Consider the following 24,685-nt stretch of genomic DNA (forward strand, 5'->3'; position numbering starts at 1 on the left):
TGTCCTGGAAACACAGCGGCATCTTAAGTCACGGGTGACCTCCCCATGGAGGCTGTGTATTTTCTTAACAGAAGACCAGTACTCTTCTTCCCTCCCGTTTATGTCCGCTGGTTAGACCCGGTGCTCATGTTCACAGAGTCCTGTTGTGGCCTGTGTGGGATGAACAAAGGCTGTACAAATACTTTAAAAACATATCTAGAAGCTTCTATGTCTCCAGGTCTATAAAGGGATTGTGTGTGGTAAAATTACTCATCTTTTACTAAACTGTTAGTATTCTAATTTCTCCCAGACTCCTATTCTTTTGGTTTTAAAAAAGTGACTGAGGGAATTTGAAAATAATTTGGGGGAACTTATGTGGTGGTCTAGTGGTTAAGACTCCACACTTTCAATGGAAGAGGGGTGGATTCATTCCGTGGTCAGGGAATTAAGATCCCACATGCTGCACGGTGCGGCAAAAAAAAAAAAAAAAGAAGAATTTAAAAATTATTTTGGAAGGCATTTCAGTAGCCTAACAGCAGGCTTCAAGGTGACAGATTTGCTTTAAGGTGTCCTTTCTCTGCTTAGCAGTTAGTGCTCAGATGCCCCCTGCTTGTGGTCAGGGATCTTTACATAAACAAGGGGTGGGGTGGATAACACAAGACCATTCACGTGGGCCCGCGTGCACACACACAGCCCTTTTTTCAGGGGCTCCCTCCCGTTGTAGGGAAGCCTGCGGGGTCTGCTCCTGGTCTGCTGCTCAGCGTCAGACGCTCCAGCCAGGGGCCAGTTCTGGTGGCCCTGTGTCTACTGACAGGCCAGCTGAAGCGGACCCTCTCCCCTCAGTCCAGCTCCAGGTTTGCTTTCTGTTTCCCCAGCTGGGCTTCCTGCTGGATCTCCTCTCTGTAGTTTTGTGTAGACATGCCTGGAAGTCTCCAGACTGAAACATGCCCTGTGTAAGGAGCCAGGAAGCTTCTTATTTTCAGGTTACTTACAGAAGTCTGACCTTAGGTGACACATGCTAAAGTGACCAGTGAAGCAAGGAAAGAAAATCCCACACCTTTATCAGGAGTTAAGGCGACATAATGATGAAGACCCAATGAATGACACGGACCCTGGGTCTAGCAAGCCCTCTTAGCAAGCCCGCTACTCGCTTGCTGAGTCAGGGCAGTCGCTTACTCCAGGGCTGTCACTCCGGGCCGTGCGTCCTCATCTGTACGATGGGGGTGTTAATAGTATCCACCTCAGGAGACTGTTGATAGGATTAAGTAACACATCTTCACAAGCTTTTAGCGCAGGACCCAGCACCCTGGTAACTAGCCATCTTGGTTTACCTGGCCCTGTTTTGGTTTTGGCACCAAAAGTCACACATCCAGGGAAGCCCCTCTGTGTCAGGCAGACTGAGTCCCTCGGTCACCCCACCTGGCACACAGTAAGGGCCTGCTGCTGCTGCTGCTAAGTCGCTTCAGTCGTGTCCGACTCTGTGCGACCCCATAGACGGCAGCCCACCAGGCTCCCCCGTCCCTGGGATTCTCCAGGCAAGAACACTGGAGTGGGTTGCCATTTCCTTCTCCAATGCATGAAAGTGAAAAGTGAAAGTGAAGTCGCTCAGTCGTGTCCTACTCTTAGCAACCCTGTGGACTGCAGCCTACCAGGCTCCTCTGTCCATGGGATTTTCCAGGCAAGAGTACTGGAGTGGGGTGACATTGCCTTCTCCGCAGTAAGGGCCTAACTCTTCTCATTATTCATTATCAAACATATATGAAGCAGCTGGTCTCCAAAGGATCATACCTGGGGCTGGACAGAACGAGATGAGTGTGTCAGGAGACAGGGAAGGGGACTTCTCTGGCGGTCCAGTGGTTAAGACTCCATGCTCCCAGTGCAGGGCACATGGGTTTGATCCCTGGTCAGGGGACTAAGCTCCCACATGCCTCATGGCCAAAAAATTTTTAAAAATTCAAAAAAAAAAAATAAAAGAAGAAGTACAGAACTTGGAAAGTCTCATACAGATTTATTTTTAAAAAAGAAGACAAAAGGAAGAATGTATAAACTGTATTTAGGATAAATGTACAACATAGCACTCTAAAGCGTTAAAACCACCTGGGAGATTTTAAAACTTCCACTGTCCAGCCTCTCCTGCAGACCAGCTAAATCAGACACTGGGGATTACACCGGGCATCAGTAGTTTTGAATGCTCCCTAGGTGACTCTGATGTGCAGCCAAGTTAGAGACAGCCACCCTAAGGGAAGAAACTGGGCCCCTTTTAAGCAATCACACCAGGGCGTATAATTCCAAATGACTCTGCATTCCTTTAGATTTACAGCAGTCCACAACCTTTTTGGCACCGGGGACCGATTTCTTGGAAAACAGTTTTTCCGCAGACCGGAGGTGGGGAGAATGGTCTCAGGATGATTCAAGCACATTACATTTGTTACTTTATTTCCAATCTAATGCCATCAGTGATCTGATAAGAGGTACTAGTCCCCAGTCCGGATGTTGGGGACCCCTGCTTTTAGAATAAGCACCTTGGGAGCTATACCCTTGTTCCAAAGAAGCATCTATTGTGCTAAAACATTTGTGGAACTCCTTTGGGGACTATTCCTTCCAAGTCTGAAGCACATCCCTCTGACTCTCCTTTGGATGTGCAGTTGAGCACAGGATCAGAGCTGGTAAGGCAGGCGGGCAATGAAGCTGGGCATTTCTGGGCAGTGCTGACAGTATCCACACTAGGGCAACAGCCATGAAGGTGATGACACTGATATCTTTGCATCATCTGTCTCTTTGCTGAAAAATTTCAAAAGAGGAATTCCAAATATGCGTGGTGCGATCTCTTTCCAGACAGGATCCCGAAGCTGCCTGCACAGAGCAGCGCTCTTTTTGCCGCTGTGTTTCTGTGTGTCTGTCAGAAACTTTGATTTCCCCTTCCTAGTTACATCACACCTTGTGTATTGATCAGCTCTTGGTTTTTTTGTTTTTTTGTTTTTTTTTTTAATGTGATAGCTGCTTTGGTTTTTCTCTCTTTGCATCTGTATCTATATGCTGGCTATGAGGATATTACTACCCTTAACTGAGTCTTCCAAATTCACATTTTTTTTTTTTTTGAATTGGAGGACAACTGTGTTACAAGATTGTGTTGGCTTCTGCCATACAGCAGCGTGAGTCAGCCACAAGTGCACAGAATCGTCCCCACCCCTGCCACACCCTACCCTCTAGGTTGTCACGGAGCACTGAGTTGAGCCCCCTGTGCTGCACAGCAGCTTCCCACTGGCTCTCTATATTATACCTGGTGACATATGTACATCAGTGCCATTCTCTCAGGTCATCCCACCTGCTCCTTCCCCTGCTGTGTCCAGAGTCTGTTCTGTATGTCTGCATCTCTACTCCTGCCCTGCAAATAGGCTCGTGAGTACCATTCTCCTAGATTCCACATATATGTGTTAATGTACAAAATTTGTTTTTCTCTTTCTGACTTCTGTCACTCTGTATAACAGACTCTAGGTTTATCCATCTCACTAGAATTGATTCAAATACATTCCTTTTTATGGCTCAGTAATATTCCATTGTGTATCTGTGTATATCTTTATCCATTCATCTGCCGACGGACATCTAGGTTGCTGCCATGTCCTGGCTATTGTAAATGGTACTGCTATGAATATTGGGATACATGTGTCTTTTTGAATTATGGTCGTTTGTTTTCCTGGTATTGAGCTGCATAAGCTGCTTGTATACCAAATTCACATCTGTTAATTTAACATGCAGATGAATCTTTGCAAGAGACTTCTTTGAAAAGAACTGCTCACAGCAGTGCAGAAAGTCAAACATGACTGCAATCTTGATGTATTCCTCTTCTTGTCAAGAAGACTATCAAGACTAGAGCAGAATCATGGATTTATTACTGAGGGCAGTCTTTGTGGCTGTCAGCACATGGGTTTACTTCTTAAGTTTCATGTGCACAAATGTGTGTGTTTAACGTGTTTTAGACGTCGTGTGTGGCAAATGAGTTCTGGTTCCTTTGCCTTCAGATCACTCACAAAATTCTAAAATACGTCTTGCTGAAGGCAGGTCTCTCTTCCTGATTAGATTACAGGGGAAGCTCACGTTGATCTTGTTTTTGGGAAGAAAAGGAAAGTGTGGGTCTTGTTTGGCCCTTGAAGTCTCATGGGTACAGCATGAAGTCAGGTCCCTAGGGGTGAAGTTCTTTCTACGTGTTTAAGTTGAGTTTTTCTTCCTCCTTCTATTCTTAACTTGAAGCTATGTCAGCATATTCCTAGCTGAGCTCTCTCAGTAATCAGCTAGATCATTGTAGCCAGATTCAAGCACTTCTCACAAGTCTTGAAATTGGAGACTCATTCTCCGTGGTTGAGTGACAGGGATGCTCCAGGCTTCTGGCAGCTCTCTTGTTCAGGCTTCCTGGCTTTAAGGAATGGTACTATGTCATCTAGTCGGCTTACCCATATCAAGACCAGGATAATCCGGGGGTTTCTTGGTAAAAGCATTTGGTCCCTCTGAGGTCCAGTTCGTTGGAGACCATCAGTGTTTCTAACTGGCCAGCCCCCAGATTCTATGAATGGTGGGAAGGACTGTCTTGAAGACACTCTCCCATTGGGTGCTATCCTGCATGACAAGCAGCAAATCAAAGCTTTCCAGACAGTGCAGCAACTGTGCCTTCATCTTGCTCATGAAGGGTCTCCTGTCCCTTCAAAAGCTGAAGGAAAGGGCAATGTTAGTAACAGTCTCTCAGGGATGTATCAGTATCCTCAGACACATCATTAGTTCAATTTGACCCTGTTCTTGCAGTTGATTTGACTCACTCACATGGTTCAGGCTTCCATAGAGCAGAAGTATGTTCTCAGCATGAAGTCAGCAAAAAATAGCATGTACTAGGATATTCAGATAATATGGATTCCCTGATCTCAAGGACTGACAGACTCAGGGTCAGTTTCAAAAATGAGTAACTGGACTTTCCTGGTGGTCTAGTGCATAAGACTCTGTGCTTCCAAGGCAGGGCATGCAGGTTCCATCCATGGATGCGGAACTGGGATCCCACATGCCTGGAGGTGCAGACAAAAAGAAATTAATAAACAAACATGGGACCAACTTTGATGCCCACTGGGGGGCAGTTCACAAACCCCACAGAAGCTGGTGCTTCAGCCAATGGGCAAAAGAAAATTAGCCATTTGGAAAAAGAGAAGTGGAAAGCGATGGTATTCCAGGCAAGGGAAGCAGAACATGAAGAGAGACGGGGGGATGAAAACATAACTCACAGCTGGAGGACTGCACATGGTGTGAGTGGGATGCGGAATGCGGGAGGTGAGGAGGGAGAGGTCCAGATGACCAGGCTTAGACCCTGAGTGAGCACTGCGGAGTCCCAGCCTGAGAACAGCATCATGTAGACACTACTCTTGTGACTGCAGAGAACCAAGTGGATCAAGGTAGACTCAAGGCAGGGGCTCCATGGCGATGGGGGGCAGAGTGATTGCAACAGCAGGTAAGAAGTGTGAGAAGCAGGAGGCCTGAACTGAAGCCGTTGCGGTGAGCATGGAAAGAGGAAGATGGATGTGAGAGACACTCAGGAGGGAGAATCAGGAGGATTGAGTGAATTATGGGAGCTGGAAGAATCGTCACGCAGTCATGTCCGACTCTTTGCAACCTCATGGACTGTGACCCATCAGACTCTTCTGTCTATGGGATTCTCCAGGCAAGAATACTGGAGTGGGTAGCCATTCCCTTCTCCAGGGGTTCTTCCCAATGCAGGGATCAAACCTGGGTCTCTTGCATTGCAGACAGATTCTTTTACCATCTGATCCACCAGGGACAGATCCAAGCGTAATTCTCTGTCTTCTGTCTGGACCAGTAAGTGGAAGGGCGTATGTTTTGCTGCTCCTTAGATGGGCCCATGGGATGGGAAAGGTCACTAGGTCAGAAGGAACAGGCTGAGTTACAATACTCTTAGGGTTTCAAGCACAGGTGTGTCACTGCTCCTTATATGTGCAGTTATGGGGCCGAGGTTGATGTTTACCAGCTTCTCACGTCCCAAGAAATCATGTAAGTCACTTATTCCTCTTTCTGTCTGTGCCCACATCTAGGGCAGGCCCAAATCCTTTCTTACAAGATCACACACATGAGCACCCTATTTCCATTTCTCTTAATTATAGCTTTGCCCTTCCAGACTTTCTAGGCATTTCTCTTTTAGATTAAAATACTTGTGCATTATTATTTCAATTTCAAAGACTAACTACACCCTTTTCCCTCCTATTACTTTCTTGTTCTCACATTGTATTGTTCCCCCAGGCTTTGGAGAACTGCTTCAAGTTTATTAGGTGCATTAATCAGGTCTGTGAATATCCTGACAGTTTGCACCAGAGCTTTGAAATGGAAGTGGGCTATTTGCTCCCCTGTCTGGAGGTTCCTTTCCCTACTTAGGTCAAATTAACTTTTATATGAGCTCAGCTATAGGGAATGAATGTCAGCAGATTCAAACCATAAACAAAAATTATGCCACAGGGCAAATGAAGTTTGGAATAGGTTTGACAAATGATCACCTCTTACAAATATTTGAGGATCCAATATTGATTCAAGGATGTTTGTAGGCACTGTGGAAAGAAACGTTAGGAAGATCATTTATTATCTTCTGTGCCTACCCCCCAGCACTCTGATAACTCCTGTCTTACCACTATTTCTGAACTATACTCTGTTAATAAATTAAACAGAATGTGGGCTTTTAGAATCTGCCTGATATATACTAACACCATGAAGCCAAGTTCACTTTCCACATTCACTCTAGTCAAGATAAAAGGTAGAACCAACATGTTCCAACAATCAGTCTTCAAAAGAATGTGCAGAAGGAACCGTCATGCTGGGTGATCTTTCCTGATGGCTCACTTGCCGTGAGGATGTTACCTTCCTTTCCTTCTAATTCTTTCTCCACTGCTCTCATAGAGGAGAAAGCTCCTTGTCTATACAGACAGAGGGCCCTCTTCAACTCTGAGAACTCCAGGCCCTTCTGAAGCCCTCGCTGACTGGACATCAGTGAAGATACATGATGGTATTCAGTCTCAAGATGAAAATCCACCACCAAAGCATGCCAGCCAAAACTATTTAGATGGAACAAGCGGGAATCAAACATAGCAAGCATCAAAGTTAATCTGACACTAATTTAATGGTATGCATAACCGTTATTGTGTTGCATGGCAATTAGGCTTAAGTGGTGAGCAGTTCAGGTAAGTGACTTTAATTATGATTACTTTCCATCCGTCAAGTCAGATATTTCCAGAGACAGTTGAGAGAAGAGGCAGTTCAAGGAAAGTTTCTTGCATGTCATTATCTTCCCAAACAACACACACACGATTGCAAGAAATGGCCAATTCTCTAGTCATTCCTTTTCCCTCTCAACTTCTTTATATTGGACTCCACGATTCCTTATTCTAATTTTAGAGAAAGATGGTGTTCACACTTAAGTCACGGTATCCCCAATATCTGGGGCTTCTCAGGTGGCACTAGTAGTAAAGAACCTGCCTGCCAATGCAGGTGACATAAGAGATGCAGTTTCGATCCCTTGGTTGGGAAGATCCCCTGGAGGAGGGCATGGCAACCCACTCCAGTATTCTTGCCTGGAGAATCCCATGGACTGTGAAGCCTGGCTGGCTACAGTCCATGAGGTTGCGTGGAGGAAGGCACAATTGAAGTGACTTAGCATGCACATATGCATCCCCAATATCTAGCTACCCTTCAAGCACACAGAAACAGGAAGACCTGAGACTGGGGATGGGAAGAAGGGATACAGGGAGGCTGGGGAAGGAAAACCAGAGGCTCCTTGAAGGTTGTTCTGGGTGCTCCTGACCCACATGGGAACCTGTGAATGAGCAGTTCTTACATCAGAGAAGAGGTTCTGCCAGGAGTGTGGGTTGAAGGGGGCGGAACATAAAGGGGGTTCATGGGGTGAGGACCACGAGCAGCAGTGGGAGTCCTGAGCATGGGGAGGAGAAGAGGAAGAAAGATGAGCTTGAACTGTGAAGTTGGATGTAGTGTTTACAGGAGTCAGTGGTTCTCCCACCCAGAGGCACTGCTTCCTGAAGGTGGTACAGGCCGTTAGCTGAACCTCACCACAGAGAAGGAAGCCAGCCCGGGGAATCTGAAAATTGCTGTTACCTGCTATTTACAATAGCCAGGACATGGAAGCAACCTAGATGTCCATCAACAGATGGATGGTAAAGAAGCTATGGTACATATAAGTGTTAGTCGCTCAGTCGTGTCCGACTCTTTGTGAACCCATGGACTGTAGCCTGCCAGGCTCTTCTATCCATGGAATTCTCCAGGCAAGAATACTGGAGTGGGTAGCTGTTCCCTTCCCCAGGGGATCTTCCTGACCCAGGGATCAAACCCACGCCTCTTGTGTCTCCTGCTTTGCAGGCAGATTCTTTACCACCTGAGCCCCCAGGGAAGCCCCAATGGAATATTCAGTTCAGTTCAGTTCAGTTCAGTCGCTCAGTCATGTCCGACTCTTTGCGACCCCATGCATCGCAGCACGCCAGGCCTCTCTGTCCATCACCAACTGCCGGAGTTCACTCAGACTCATGTCCATCGAGTCAGTGATGCCATCCAGCCATCTCATCCTCTGTCATCCCCTTCTCCTCCTGGCCCCAATCCTTCCCAGCCTCAGAGTCTTTTCTAATGAGTCAACTCTTCCCATGAGGTGGCCAAAGTACTGGAGTTCTATTACTCAGCCGTAAAAAGGAATGCATTTGAGTCAGTTCTGGTGAGGTCAGTGAACCTAGAGTCTGTTATAAAGTGGAATAAGTCAGAAAGAGAAAAACAAAAATGTTGTATATTAACGCGTATATATGGAATCTAGGAAAATGGTACTGATGAACCTATTTGCAAGGCAGGAATAGAGACTCAGACATAGAGAATAGATTGATGGACACAGTCAGGGAAGGAGAGGGCGGGATGGATTGAGGGAGTAGCATTGAAATACATACATTACTGTGTGTAAAACAGACACCTCCTGGTGTGACCTCTGCCTTCACAGCCTCTGCAGTAACAGGACAATGCTCTTTTGTGTCAAGTGGACTGGACACCAACAAGTGAAACAGAGTCTAAAGGGGGCTCAAACAAAGGGTTATTCCCCCACTGGACCTGGGGAGGTGAGGAGTATTTTTATTAGTATTTTATCTGTGTCTCGGATGTAGAGGGCTTCTCTGATGGTTCAGTGGGTAAAGGATCCACCTGCAATGCAGGAGACACAGGAGATGTGGGTTCAGTCCCTTATTCTCTGGAGTAGGAAAGGGCAACCCACTGTAGTATACTTGCCTGAAAAATCCCATGGACAGAGGAGCCTGATGGGCTACAGTCCAAAGCATTGCAAGGACTCGGACATGACTGAGCACAGATGGATGTAGAACACACCCAGACAGGACGTTCCTCTTGAGCCGTCCTTCCTCCTGCCGGTTATGCTCATCCCACTCTGACCTACCCTGATGATCTTTCCTTCGCAAGCTTCGCTGAAAGTCCCTGCTCTTTGCTAAAACACTTAAGGATATAAAGGTTCAAGCTACCATGGCTCTGGTGATTCTAGGAAAACTCTAGGTCCCTGAGTTTTCCACGGATAGAGGGGAAACATCATGTCTTGTCTTGCAGGTTTGATAGCATTGACCCTTATCAGACACTGGATGCCTGGCACCTGGAGACCCAGCAGATGGAGTCCACCATGGCCTCCATTTCCGCGTCTGCCAGCTTGTTTGAAGTCACCATCCCTGACTATAAGCAGCTGCGCCAGTGCAGGAAGGAGGTGTGCCAGCTGAAGGAGCTCTGGGACACGATTGAGATGGTGACCTCCAGCATCCATGCCTGGGAGACCACCAGGTGGAAGGATATCGACGTGGAGGCCATGGACTTGGAGTGCAAAAAGTTTGCCAGGAACATCCGGAACCTTGACAAGGAGGTCAGGGCCTGGGAGGCCTTCACAGGCCTGGAGAGCACTGTGCTGGACACTCTGACCTCCCTGAGGGCTGTGGCCGAGCTGCAGAACCCGGCCATCCGGGAGCGGCACTGGAGGCAGCTGATGCAGGCCACGGGCGTGACCTTCACCATGGATGAGGGCACCACCCTGGCCCACCTCCTGCAACTGCAGCTGCACCACTTTGAGGATGAGGTCCGGGGCATTGTGGACAGAGCCGTGAAAGAGCTGGGCATGGAGAAGGTGCTGAAGGAGCTGCAGACCACCTGGGCTGGCATGGAATTCCAGTACGAGCCCCACCCACAGACCTGTGTGCCCCTGCTGCAGTCCGACGAGGACCTCATCGAGGTTCTGGAGGATAACCAGGTCCAGCTTCAGAACCTGATGGTGTCCAAGCACATTGCCTTCTTCCTGGAGGACGTGTCAGGCTGGCAGAAGAAGCTGTCCACCGCCGACGCTGTCATCTCCATCTGGTATGACGTGCAGCGCACATGGTCTCACCTAGAAAGCATATTCATCGGATCTGAAGATATCCGGGCTCAGCTGCCCCAGGTACCTGCTACAGAAACCTGCTCCCTCTGTTCCCAACTCCCAGTCAAGGGACAATCCCCCAGCCCCTGCATCCTCTGCACCATTCCTTCTCTGCCTCCCTGCCTTGGCTTCACCCAGGGGCATCTCCAACAATCATAGACCTTCCAAAACACCAAAAGCCAGGCATAGGAAAAGAGAGAAGGTAAAATGCCTGCCAGTCAGCTTGTTCTTGGGCTTCCCTGGTGGCTCAGTGGTAGAGAATCCATCAGCCAAAGCAGGAGTCCCAGGAGACCTGGGTTCAATCCCTGGGTTGGGAAGATCCCCTGGAGGAGGAAATGGCAACCCACTCCAGTGTTCTTGCCTGGGAAATCCCATGGACAGAGGAGACTGGTGGGCTACAGTCCATGGGGTCTCAGAGTGGGACTCGACTAAACAACAACAAACAGTTTGTTCTTAGACGGGTAGGAAAAAGAAAGGAGAACCTGGTTTAAAAAACAAAAGAAGTGTACCGGAGAAAGGAGGTCAGAAATAGGAGCTGCTCTTGTGTTGCTCTACACTAATCACAGTGTGGGTACCGACTGGGAAGCCAGCATCATTTCCAGGCAAGCTGAGTTCCTTCTCTGCAATGAGCTATTCTGTAAACCTCCAGCCTGTGCCAGCAGGCTCAAACACTGGTCTTCAGCTGAGCACTAAATGAGGAATTTCTCTAAGACATGCATTCTTCTCATTACTACCTTTCTAATTTGTTTGCCCCTTCTCACTGTCCTAATTAATGTGCCATTAATGTACCCCCTCTCTCAGTGGACTCTAATTCATTAAAAAAAAAAAGATTTTTGCAGACTTATTCCATATCCCACTCCAGTATTCTGGCCTGGAAAATTCCATGGACAGAGGAGCCTGATGGGCTACAGTCCATGGGGTCTCAAAGAGTCGGACATGGCTAAGCGAATAACACTTCCATATCCCTCAGCACAGTGAGTTCTTTGCTTGCAAATTAGTTTGATTCCAGAATGTCACATGTTGTCCAGACCTTGTTTCAGAGTTAAAGCACATTCTATCAAATCATATTTTTCCAGCTCATCCCACAAAAACACATTTAGTATAATGATGCAGATTAAAGTTTGTACATCTGCAGTGAAAAATAACAAAATAATTCCACTAAACTACTGTCGTGAAACAAAATCAAATAAGCCAGATTTTATTCATCTCCAATGCTGATGATTGAAGAAGGGCAAGTTTGATGAGAAGTGGGGGAGAATGTAGGTGGAAACTTTTGCAGGCATTTTAAAAGAGGCATTTGAGAATTTACAACAAAAAATAATAAATAATTCATATCATTAACTTCTCAGGTTTATGTGTAAAATGTGTAAATACGTTTGTCTTCTTTGTAGTGACAATATGATAACAAAGACGACTCTGAAATACAACAAATCAGTCATCATGTTACACCCTAACTAGTAAATATTTTCATTCACTATGAATATTTTCCACCTTTTGTTCACATATATACATGTTTTTCCACAATTGCTCTCAGGGTAATTACAATTTTCCAGTCAGTTCTTCTCATTTCAAACATTTATGTCAGATATTTCTGATGCGTGTGCGTGCTCAGTCCCTCAGTAATGTTCTGACTGTTTGTGACCCTATGGACTGTAGCCTGCCAGGTTGCTTTGTCCATGGGGTTCTCCAGGCAAGAATACCGGAGTGGATTGCCATTTCCTACTCCAGGGAATATTCTTGAACCAGGGATTGAAGCTGTGTCTCTTACGTCAATTGTGTTGGCAGATGGATTCTTTACCACGGAGTCGCCTGGGAAGTCCCTCATTCCTGACCCTTCCTTCCTATTGACCTGTCTTATTTTTGGCTGTGCCACGTCTTCACGCTTGGCTTGTGCTTCCTCTAGTTGCTATGCACAGGTTCCTCATTGTGGAGGCTTTGCTGGTTGCACAGTGTGGGCTCTAGGCGTTTGGGCTTCAGTAGTTGCGGCTCACAGGCTCGGCTGCCTCGAGGCACGTGGAATCTTCCTGGACCAGGGTTGGAACCCGTGTCCCCTGCATTGGCAAGCAGACTCGTATCCCACTGCACCACCAGGAAAATCTTCTGACGATTCTATAATCTTAATAATATTTCATTTTTAACTGGTGAAAGATACCTCATTTAAGGAATCGTAATTTAAGTCTTGATAGGAGAGAGGCATGGGTCACAGAGGTCCCAGCAGACTGGGGCCAGCAGCCCAGCCTTGAGTCCACCCTCTCAAGGACCTTAGGGAAGTTACTTGAACTCTCAGTGCCCTGGTTTTCTCATCTGTAAATTGGGACTAAGTCCAGTCCCTATATCCAGAAGTTCATTAAAGCTGAATGTTCAACACATACCATTACGATTGTTGTTATGAAATCATAACCACACAAGCTCTCACCAGGTACCAGGTGTTGGGCTGAGGTGCTTTGCATTAGTATTGTCCCAGTCATTTCAACAACACTGTGAGAGTGTGTGTATTTGGGGAAAGTGGTAATACTTAATTACTTTTGACATCACATGCTTCCCCAGTGACTCAGATGGTAAAGTGTCCACCTGCCAATGCAGGAGACGTGTTTGATCCCTGAGTCAAGAAGCTCCCTTGGAGAAGGGAATGGCTACCCACGCCAGTAGTCTTGCCTGGAGGATGCCTTGGACATAGAAACCTGGCAGGCCACAGTCCTTGGGGTCACAGAGATTTGGACATGACTGAGCAGCTGACACTTTCACTTTCACTTTGACATCATAATAGCACCTTTGCTGCCAAAATGCTTACTTTGGTTATAGAAACTTTTGCTTGGGCCCAGAAAGCACATAGTATCCACCATCTGCCTGACTTAGGAATTATATAGTTTATGCCAACAGATCTCAAAGTGTGGTCTGATGACCTCTGCCAAGGGGTCCCTGAGACCTATCCAGGGGATCCTCAAGGTCAAAACTATCTTAATAATACTACTAAAATGGCATTTGCTGTTTTCACTCATTCTTCTATTAGCACACAGTGGAATTTTCCAGAGGCTACATGGTGTGATATCACAACACACTGGAAGCAGAAGCAGGGAAGAGAATCTGGCCGTCTTCTAAGTCAGACATTAAAGAGAATTGGCAAAAAAAAAAAAAAAAAGTGCAGTGATGCCACTTTTTCCTCTAAGTTATATTGTTTTGGCAAATATACTTATTTTGAATTAAAATATGTGTTATATTAACATAATGTGCTTATTACTGTAATTTTAAATGAATTGACAAATATTTTTTAATGTTTCTCAACTTAAGCTTCTATTGTAGAATATGCATTGATAGATGTAATAATATTACCTAAGAAACAAAAGCTCTTTGCACTCCCCAGTAAGTTTTACAAACATAAAGGGATTTTAAGACCAAAATGTATGAGAACCACTGATTCAAGCTAAAGGTATTTCCTCCTTTGAGCCTAATCTCTGTGTTATACAACCTAGAAGCAGTTTTCAAAACCAGGGTTGGTACATGAGGGTAGCTTCTTGGAGTTGAAAGGAGTGGGGGTTAATTTTTTCCACACTTTAATTTGCAGGATTCTAAAAGATTTGAAGGCATCGACATAGACTTTAAAGCATTAGCTTATGATGCTCGGAAAACTCCAAATGTAGTGGAAGCCACCAACAAGCCAGGTCTTTACGAAAAGCTGGAAGATCTTCAGAGCAGGTGACGGTCGGTGTGCAGCTGCCTTTGTAATAGAGAGGCTGTCTTTGTCTCTCAGGTCCTTCACCTTAGTTAACTGCCCGAGTGAGAGAGTAAGCACGTGTGCCTGGTTGTGTACCTTGATTTGCCTGTGTGCTTGGGTAATATGGGATATTGTTAGAGGTGTTTATTCTGATTGAAATGTACTAGTAGGTGTGTATGCACATGCCCACACATGTTCCATGTATACATCACTCCTGAGGGTGATCCACAAGTCACACTCATTTGCATTTAGGTAGCGTCCACATGCCTCTGGATCCTGGCAAACCTAACAAGGAAATTCTCTGTGCCCTCAGGCTGTGCCTGTGTGAGAAGGCCCTGGCGGAGTACCTGGACACCAAAAGGCTTGCCTTCCCCAGGTTTTACTTCCTCTCCTCTTCTGATCTTCTAGACATTCTTTCCAACGGCACAGCCCCTCAACAGGTAAGCGGGAAAAGTGCTTGTAGAAAGTCAGAAGGATTGAGATGCTCCAGCAGGAGAGTTTCAAGTTCCCCATTATGCCCCATTAAGCAATGTATCTATTTGACCTATGTTGCCATCAGCACGGTCCCTAACCTCATCTCTGGCTACCTGCTTTTTTTATATGGACCATTTTTAAAGTCTTTACTGAATTTGTTATGATATCGCTTCTGTTTTACGTTTTGGTTTCTTGGCCATGAGGCATGTGGGATCTCAGCTCCCTGACCAGGGGCTGAACCCACACCGCCTGCATTGGAAGGCAAAGTCTTAACCACTCAGCCGCCTGAGAAATCTCTACATGGTATTTCTATTCCGGTTATGTGGATAATGTTTTCCCTCTGATTCATCATATTTCCATAGGTTGAGATTATTATCTTCGTCTATTCATACATTTTTGTACATATTTATACACTTTTTTCTCTCTCAATCTTCTTTCTTGGCATTCTTCCATGTCCCTCAGATTTATCCACCATATTTAAGTTGTGTGTGTTTATTTGGTCCTTTTGTGTTGCTAACACTGTTAAAAACTACACTGCACCATTTGTTTTCTTTATTTTTCTACCTCTACCAATTCTTCTTATCTTCTACCTCAAATTTTTAGAGTTCATGTTTCTTTCATTTAATTGAAAGCAAAACAAGGTGATATTTTTTCATCACTACTTCTGTTTCCTGTATTAAGCTTCATATGTATATATATATGCTTTTACTCTATTTCTTGAGTCTGGCTTCCTCCTTCTTTTAAGTGGGATAATTTCATTTATGGGATAATTTCATGGGTCTTGTGTTAACTGTGTTTGTTGCTTTAATTCACTATTTGTTCTTGTATAAAGAAAAGTCTATCTCTATCATTTGTTCCAAGTCCCTGGGTGGGATCTCCTCCAGCACCTTCAGTTTAATTCAGTACTCTTAGAATTTCTCCCAGCATCTCATACACGAGAGAGCTCATTGCCATAAATGTAAGGGTTAAAACTCACAGTTCTCAGGAGGCCCCTGTATTTCAAAAAAAAAAACTCTTCCCCGGGGCAGCTTCCTGTTTGTCATTTCTTCTTCACCTGCTGTTCTTCTCACCTCAGGACCACAGTGTGGTTCTCTCTGGCATCCTCCTAGGATTACTGCCCAAGGCGTCACTGCCTCCGTATCATGAGATGCCATGCTTGGGAGAAGCTCTGGCATAGCCAGGCTTTCGCCTGGTGTGAGTTTGCTGGCCCTTGCTCTGGACCCTCCAGAGGCTGGTCTCCTGCCTCAAAGTGGTTCCTACATCTGAGCGACTTCTTCCACAGGCCATGGTCGCCACTGATCCTCCAGATTTAGGCATGTCAGCAGCAGCAGCAGTGGCGGCAGCAGCAGCGGCAGCATTCACCTGTAGACTCTCCTGTGCCTACCCTCCTGCGGCACAGTAGTGTTTTCTTAGGAAGAGGGGGCTTATGAATTAGTTATTGCTCCAGTCTGTTCCCATCTGTAGTAGACTAGGTAGAAATTAATCAAACCTTTGTGGCTTCATTGGTTTGTAGTTAACGCATGTTGCCCACTAGATCTATATTCCCTTTTATCCAGTCCTACTAAATCCCATCTTCACATCTTCATCATTCCCTAGCTTCCTTCTAAACGTTTGGTACCCAACATTTTAATGCTTGTCACAGGGTAGCCCTTTAAGCAATACGACAATAATAAGTAGCTTCTAAGCAATAATCATAAGTGACTTCCTGGACATGCTCTCCACTTATAGGTTCAACGCCACCTTTCCAAACTCTTTGACAATATGGCCAAGATGCAGTTCCAGCTAGACGCCAGTGAGAAGCCAACCAAGACCAGCCTTGGCATGTACAGCAAGGAAGGGGAATATGTGGCCTTCAGCGAGCCCTGTGACTGCAGTGGGCAGGTAACACATGCCTCGCTCTCTCAAGTGTCTGCAGTCAAGCGTCAGCCTTCAGAACGGCCTTTGTGACCTTGAACCAGAACTGCTGTCTGTGCCCGGGGACTGCCCAGTCCTCTGACTTGAACCAACATCGGAGCAGCTTCCAGCACCCACTTTCCTCTCCCTGGGAAGGACACATGTCAATACCTATATATCTTCCTCACTCAAAGTCCTGTGCAGAGAGCAATAAAATGCACATAAACAACTCCCTGAGTCAACAAGAAAATGGTTTGGAAATGATTAGCAACACCAGGAGACTTTAACATGACAAGCCCTGGAGCACCCCACTGGGGAATCTGGGTCACTGACACCTTCCCCGGGAGAAAATGACCTTTGAGATCAACCATAAACCTGAGCGTTCACTTCTCTGTACACGTATACCTCCTACAGCCCTACCCCGTGGAGAGCCCACCACCACCCTGCTCCAGAAGCTACCAACTCCACATCTCTCCAGCACAGTTCAAGAAACCCAAAACATGACACCCTTCTCTCCTTAACCCTCCAGCCTTTCTTTCACCATCTTCACTAAAGTAGACAAGCCTGTCTTTGTTGATTATCCTACTGCATTTTTCTCCTTTGCTTCTTGTTTCTCTTCTCTTTCTTTCCCTTCCATTTTCTCTGTGCTGTTCTCAGTCATGTCCCACTCTTTGCAACCCCAAGGACTGCAGCCCGCCAGGCTTCTCTGTCCATGGGATTCCCAGGTAAGAATACTGGAGTGGGTTGCCATTTCCTACTCCAGGGGATCTTCCTGACACAGGGTTCCAACTCAAGCCTTTTGAGTCTCCTGCATTGGCAGGTGTATTCTTTACCATTAGTGCCACCTGGGAAGCCCCTGTTATCCTAAATATCCAAAGAAACATGGTCCCTGGGGTGCTAATCCAGTCCAGAGTAAAGCCTGGAGAAAAGATCTTCTTCAGAGTTCCACCTTCATCCAAATGCATCTTGGAAAGCAACTCTAGCATCTGAAAATAGACATTCTCAGTTTTATGAAAGGGACATTGGAGTTTGAGTCAAACCTTGGGTGTGCTTTCTGTAGACTCAGAAAACATTTAGTTGAAATATATAATGCATATGCACCATGGACAAAGTCATGAGAATCCACTGACTTATTTACACCCCTGGGTCAGGAAGATCCCTTGTAGTAGGAAATGGCAACCCACTCCAGTTTCCTTGCTTGGGAAATCCCATGGACAGAGGAGCCTGGTGGGCTGCAGTCTTCGGGGTCGTAGTCAGACACGACTGAGCATGCAAGCACAATCCAGATGAAGATTTCCCCCTAATCTCTGGTCAGCAGTCTTGTCTTCCCTAAACCTGCTCCTCTGCTCTGTGGGTTCCAGTGGGCACACACCCCGCTGCCACCCCCATTGTTAATTGAGCCTCGGTCTCAGCTACCATTGCCCTGCGTTGCATAAATGAATGGTTTCCCTGTGCCTTCTGGCAACCATTTGGTGTTGCACATCTTGCCTGGGCTCATCTTCCTCACTACCTCCATCTGAGTGGAAGAAAACATGTATCACTGAGCACATCTTCTTAGGAACCCCGAGTCTAACCCCAAGTTCTTCTTCCAGGTAGAAATATGGCTGAACCACGTGCTGGCTCACATGAAGGCCACGGTGAGGCATGAAATGACAGAAGGTATAACTGCCTATGAAGAAAAGCCCAGGGAACAGTGGCTCTTTGACTACCCAGCTCAGGTATCCTCTGATCCATCCTCACCTGCTCTCCTCCTTCATGGCCTCTGTCAGCCTCCTGGGGCTGCCAGGCCCACCCATGCTTCAGGGTCAGGAGAGGCTGGTCGGGAAGGGGTCAGCAGGAGGGACCAGGGAATTGTTAGCCACGATGCAATTCAGCAGTTGCCTTGGGGCATTAAGGGTTGTCCATTTTACCCCATTAGCTGCATACAGCAGGGAGAACACATAGACAATTCAACTCACTGAGCCAGCTCTCTTTTTATGTGCTAAGCCCTTTGCTGAGCACAGGAGACACCAGCAGGAAACAAGGCAATGTAATCCCACCCTGATGGAGTTTACAGACTGGCGTGGTAGTCAGCTACCTAAAGATGGGACCTGGTGTGATGGTAAAGGAAAGTCAGGGTCCTCTGGGAGCTGGGTAATGTGGTCTGGGGATGACCCTCCTGAAGACATGATTCTAGGCTGAGGTTTGAAAGAGGAGTTGGCAGGTGAAAGATAGAGGGAAGAGCACCCAAGTGTGGGAAAGACTGTGGACAAAGGCTCAGATGCAAGGGAGAGTCTAATGTGTTCAAGGCATGAGCATGGTTGAAGCAGGAGTAACAGGTAGAAGGAGCAAGGGGCAGCAGATGGATTCAGGGGAGGAAACTGGAACATAGTCCTTATAGACCGTGCTTGGGAGTGATGTGATTCCAAGATAGATCTAAGTCCTTTCCCAATATCTCAGGAGGGTAATAGAAGAAAGAGGGGGAGCTAGTGAGGTTACTTTTTAATGACCTTGGCTGCTATACACCACCCCTCCCTTCCCTGTTAATGTCTAGTATTGGGCTGGCTGAGAAGTCCGTTTGGGTTTTTCTATGACATCCTACGGAAAAACCCAAACAAATTCTTTGGCCAACCCAATACTACTGGTGGTACATTTGGGGGTTACAGATATCTGGTGGTGATTGAAGCCATAGGTGTTAGGTAAGATTGTGTAGACCGAGCTGAGGCTGCAGATCAAACCCACGAGCGTCATCCAAAGGCTGCATAGGCACAGAGAAACCAGGGCAGCAGAATGAGAAACAGTCCCTTTCCTGATAGAAGGAATGCCTGGCCATGGTAATCATGGAAACGAAAACAGAAGGCGTTGGTAGCAGGTAAGAGATCAGTTATGCCACACACGTCTAGGAGATCAAGCAAAGTAAAGAGGCTAAGGAACATCCATGACCTTGGTGAGGCCATCTCAGTGAAGTGGTAGAGAAGAGATCACACCGCCGGTAGTTGAGAAGAGAGAAGTAGGCGGGAAATGTTGACAGTGAGTGTAGACAGAGCAGAGAAATAAGCCAGTGCTGCAGAAGAGCAGGGGCCTCCCAGGTGGCGCTAGTGATAAAGAACCCACCTGCCAATGCAGGAGACATGGGTTCAGTCCCTTGTCAGGAAGATCCCCTGGAGAAGGAGAGGACAACCCAGTCCAGTATACTTGCCTGGGAAATCCCACGGACAGAGGAGCCTGGTGGGCTACAGGAGTCACAAGTACAATTGCACATCACATTCAGACCATTCTGACCAGATTACACTATAGGAGGAACCTCTAAAAAATCCAACATGTCTAAATCCAAAGGTAAAAAACAAACAAACAAACAAAAAAAAAAACAGGTAAATTCAAGAATAGTACTTTTACTACAACAGAATTCTCTGCTTCACGAAGTGAATAATTCCCACCAGGATTCCTTGTTTGCCTGAGTCAGAATTTTGAGGCAAGAAAATGTGTTTCTTCCTGCATTCTGACAGATTCATCTAGAGCAGTGTCTCCTGAGCCAAGTGGGACCGCAGAGGATCAGTGTCTCTAAATCCTTCACCATGCAGAATCAAAATTATGCATTTTCCGTATTAAATCTTCTGTTTCTCAGCAAGCAGAAGAAAGGTTCATTTAGATCAATCACTCTTTCCATTTATTTATTTTGAATCTCTGAAGAATACAAATCAAAGCATTGTTTGTTTGCTCCATCATGTCCAACTCTCTGCGACCCCGTGGACCATAGCCCACCAGGCTCCTTTGTCCATGGGATTTTTTAGGCAAGAACACTGGAGTAGGTTGCCATTTCCTTCTCCAACAAATCAAAGTGACCACACTGAATTTCAGTGTCATCCTTCCCGACCTGCAAAGAGTAGACCTTTCCAAGTTAGAGACACAGATGTAAGAACGGCCATGTGGACACAGGGCAGGAAGGGGAGAGTGGGATGAATGGGGAGATGGGATTGACATGCATACACTACCCTGTGTGAAATAGGTAGCTAGTGGGGAGCTGCTGCATAATACAGGGAGCTCGGCCCTGTGCCCTGTGATGACTGAGAGGGGCGGGATGTGGGGTCCAAGAGGGAGGAGACATATGTATACATAGAACTGATGATTCACTTCGTTGTACAGCAGAGACTAACAAGTGTTGTAAAGCAATCAGACTCCAATTTAAAGAAAGAGCAGGCTTTTCAAAGTTAAAAGTTTGAAGAGATGTTTAAAGATACAGTGTAAGTACTATGGGCAAGAAAAAAATCTGCCACGCATAATCAGCAGTGGCTCACTCAACTAGAATACTTCAACTGTAAGGGTTTCCAGAAGAACAGAGCAAAAGACTGAGTATCATTGAGATGTCCACTCAAGAATTTGTTATCCTCCCAGGCACAGGAAAGGTGCTGTGAACTGGGAAGCAAAAACAGAAAGGTCAGTGTAGCAATTTCTAAAAGCTACTAACATTGACCTGAATGAGCCTTTAGCTGTTCTCAACCAAATGGTACATTTTTCAAGAGCAGAAAGGACTCTCCCCACTTGTGTTGTACCCACTTTATATCTCCGAGGACTTAGAAGCACGTGTTCAACAGAACAGTGCTGGTGGAAGAGGGAGGGAAGGGATGTCCATCACCCACACAATTATATTCTCACACGCCTGCCGTGTGAGAGCGGGCTGGTTTGAGAGACAGTCCTGGTAATGGCTTTCCTAAGCAACTCTTGGTACCATAGGTGGCCCTGACCTGTACCCAGATCTGGTGGACCACAGAGGTGGGCATGGCATTTGCAAGGCTGGAGGAAGGCTATGAGAATGCCATGAAGGACTATTACAAGAAGCAAGTGGCCCAGCTCAAAACCCTCATCACCATGCTCATTGGTCAGCTCTCCAAGGGGGACCGGCAGAAGATCATGACCATGTGCACCCTCGATGTCCATGCCCGGGACGTGGTGGCCAAGATGATTGCTCAGAAGGTGAGTCCCGGACTCTCGAGAGTACCACTCTTTGTGGGTAGCTATACCACAAGTACTGGGATTTGGAAGAAGCTCACATGTGGGCAAAACACGGGGGCCCCAAACTCTGCACAGTCAGGGATCTGGGAGAGGATCAAGGTGGCTGCTCCTACCTTTAAACCCCAGCAAAACAGCATCATCCAAGTGGCTAGTGCTTTCTGTGCCATGCCGGGCAGCGTGCTGCTCTCCTGAATGGTGCACAACACCTGGCTCACCCCGAGCCCTGTGCATTCTGCAGCCATGGGGCCACCTCCTACCTGTTGAATCTTGTGATTTACCAACCTACTCTGCCGCTCCTTCTCTAGGTAGATAACGCCCAGGCCTTCCTCTGGCTGTCCCAGCTAAGGCACCGATGGGATGACGAGGCCAAACACTGCTTCGCCAACATCTGTGATGCCCAGTTTCTATACTCCTATGAGTACCTGGGAAATACCCCTCGCCTGGTGATCACGCCCTTGACAGACAGGTGAGCACTAGAAGGCTACACAGGCGCCTTCTGCTGTCTGGCTCTCACCATCCACGATCACTTGCTATTTGTCCACAAGGCTGCAGGGAGAGGGCCAGACTTGACCCAACAGATGCAAAATAAACTGAAATGGCATAGAACGGAACCCTGATCAGAGCAAACCCCAGAGCAAATCAGTGAGCCACGTGTGTCTGTTTGTTTTTATTTATTTGGCTGTCTTGGGTCTTAGTTGTGGCATGCAGGATCTCTCATTGTGGTGCACAGATTCTCTAGTTTTGGCACACAGGCTCTGGAGCACATGGGCTCAGTGGTTATGCCAGGCAGACTAATAGTCACTGGAAATGCAGAGATCACTAAAACTTAAACTCCAGTTTTGTTGAGGGAAATAAGACGTGTAGATAAAAATTTCAGAAGTGTAAGGGGAAGGATTTCCCTGGTGGTCAAGTGGTTGGGAGTCTGTGTTGTCAATGAAGGGGGCTCAGGTTTGACCCCTGATTGGGGAACTATGATGTTGCATGTTGCACTGCACGACCAAGAAAAACAAAAGTTTAAAAAAATCGTGCCGAAGAAATGATGCTCTTGAACTATGGTGTTGGAGAAGACTCTTGAGAGTCCCTTGGACAGCAAGGTGATCAAACCAGTCAATCCTGAAGGAAATCAGTCCTGAATATTCATTTTAGGGACTGATGCCAAAGCTGAAGCTTTAATACTCTGCCACCTGATGATAAGAACTGACTCAACGGAAAAGACCCCAATGCTGGGAAAGATTGAAGGCGGGAGGAGAAGGGGATGACAGAGGATGAGATGGTTGGATGGCATCACTGACTCGATGGACATGAATTTGAACAAACTCAGGGAAACAGTGAAGGACAGGGAAGCCCGGCATGCTGGAGTCCGTGGGGTCACAAAGAGTTGGACATGACTGAGCAGCTGGACTTACTGAAATAAATAGCACAGGGAAAATGTGCAAGGTCATAGTACAGAACAGGGCACAGAGCTATTCACTACAAACTTCCAAGTAAGTGACCTCTGAGCACAGAGAATCTCAACCACCGCAGGATGAAGAGGACCAGGAACACTGCAAGGAAGACAGTATCTGACCTGGACCCTGAAGGGTGTGTAGGACTCTAACAGGATTTCAGTTGGTTTTAGGATGACTGACAGGCTATGAGATTGTACAGAAAGCTGTACACATGTCACCTTTCCTATTGAAAAGATACACTGTTGTTGTTCAGTCGCTCAGTCGTGTCTGACTCATTGTGACCCCATGGACTGCAGCATGACAGGCTCCCCTGTCCTCCACTGTTCCCTGGAGTTTGCTCAGATTCATGTCCATTGAATCGGTGATGCTATCTAACCAGCTCCTCTTCTGTTACCCCCTTCTCCTTTTGCCATGAGTTGGATCTATAGCATTCATTAATTGTTAAAGTGGTCTGAGATGCCCCAAAGTTGAAGAATTACTGATTAGCATGCTGGTTGGAATTTTGTGGGCAAAGATGTGGATATGGGAAAATTTAAAGCATGTTCTTAGAAGAGGGACTTTGGGGGAAGTAGTCAGGAACAAGCCTGGTAAGATGGGTAAGAGTCTAACTGTGAAATGTGAAAATCATATTCTTTATCCAGTAAGGAGTGATCAACTATTGAAACTTTTTCATTGGAAGAGTAAAAAGGATGAAAACTTGTAAAGATTCATCTGACAAAAGAATGTGGGCAAAGGAGAGAGAGAACAGGGAGATTAGGTCATGATCCGTGGGAGAAATGGTATATTAATTCTGCAGAGATTTCTATAAATTCTGTTAAGTGCTGGTGCCCTTTCCCCTTATAATTCCACTGAACATTAAATCTCTTCTGCAAAAAGACCTGCATATGTGAGTGACTGGCTAACCCAGAATAAGCGACCTGTAGGTAATGAAGACACGGTCGTAAATTGTGATGGTTAAAGTGGCCAAATAGAATCCGTGCCATCTTCTACTTAATTTTCTCTCTGCCTATTTTAAGTATTATCGCCTGTATTCTGGCTAAATCCTCAGATATATTTCCAAATAACAATTAGTGAACTTGTAATCACTCTGCTCGCCGAATGAATAGGGGTGTGGGAACTTCAAAGTCACTGGAGGTCCCAGCATCATCCATAGAGGAAGACCTCCTGGTCCATCTCCCCCCATGCTTTTCATTTTTGTAATTCATCTTCCACCCAGAGTCCCGCTCAAACCGCTCATTTGTTTACTCTTGCATCTCTCTGTTCATGGGAGCCTGTAGAGGTCACATCACTGTCTCCAGCTGCTCCCCACTGCATTTAGACTAAAATATGAATTCCTTGTGGAACATGGTAATTCCTGCCAACCACCCTGATGCCTCACAGCCTGCAGTCCAGCCACATTGGCCTCCTCTGTGTTCCTCGACCCCTTTAAGTTCATTTCAAGCTACAGCCGTGAATACGTGTGGTCCCTTCTGTCTGGCCTGATCGTCCCCATGCTTTCTGCTCCACTGTCATCCTCTCATCCTTTCTTGTTCTGCTCTTCGCTCTGAAGAGACCTTCCATGACCACTCTTTCTAAAAGACAACCTCTCCCACCTGTCCAACACAGACACACACACACACACACACATACCCCTACACACGCAAATAACATTAAGGATCCCCCCATTTATCCTCTCCCTAAGGGCTTCCCTAGTTGGTCAGCTGATAA

At 46.4% G+C, this 24,685-nt stretch overlaps 1 protein-coding gene across 1 annotated transcript in view; it reads left to right on the forward strand.

Moving 5' to 3' along the window:
- Positions 1–24,685, forward strand: part of DNAH9 (dynein axonemal heavy chain 9) — a 285,692-nt gene that overhangs the window by 72,648 nt on the left and 188,359 nt on the right. The window contains exons 20-26 of the mRNA XM_069603577.1: positions 9,613–10,483; positions 14,025–14,155; positions 14,488–14,614; positions 16,377–16,529; positions 18,134–18,259; positions 21,252–21,491; positions 21,836–21,996. Coding sequence (XP_069459678.1) covers positions 9,613–10,483; positions 14,025–14,155; positions 14,488–14,614; positions 16,377–16,529; positions 18,134–18,259; positions 21,252–21,491; positions 21,836–21,996 — 1,809 coding nt within the window. The remainder of the gene's footprint in view (positions 1–9,612; positions 10,484–14,024; positions 14,156–14,487; positions 14,615–16,376; positions 16,530–18,133; positions 18,260–21,251; positions 21,492–21,835; positions 21,997–24,685) is intronic.

The sequence above is a fragment of the Ovis canadensis genome, chromosome 11 (assembly GCF_042477335.2).
Source record: "Ovis canadensis isolate MfBH-ARS-UI-01 breed Bighorn chromosome 11, ARS-UI_OviCan_v2, whole genome shotgun sequence".
NCBI classification, from domain to species: Eukaryota; Metazoa; Chordata; class Mammalia; order Artiodactyla; family Bovidae; genus Ovis; species Ovis canadensis.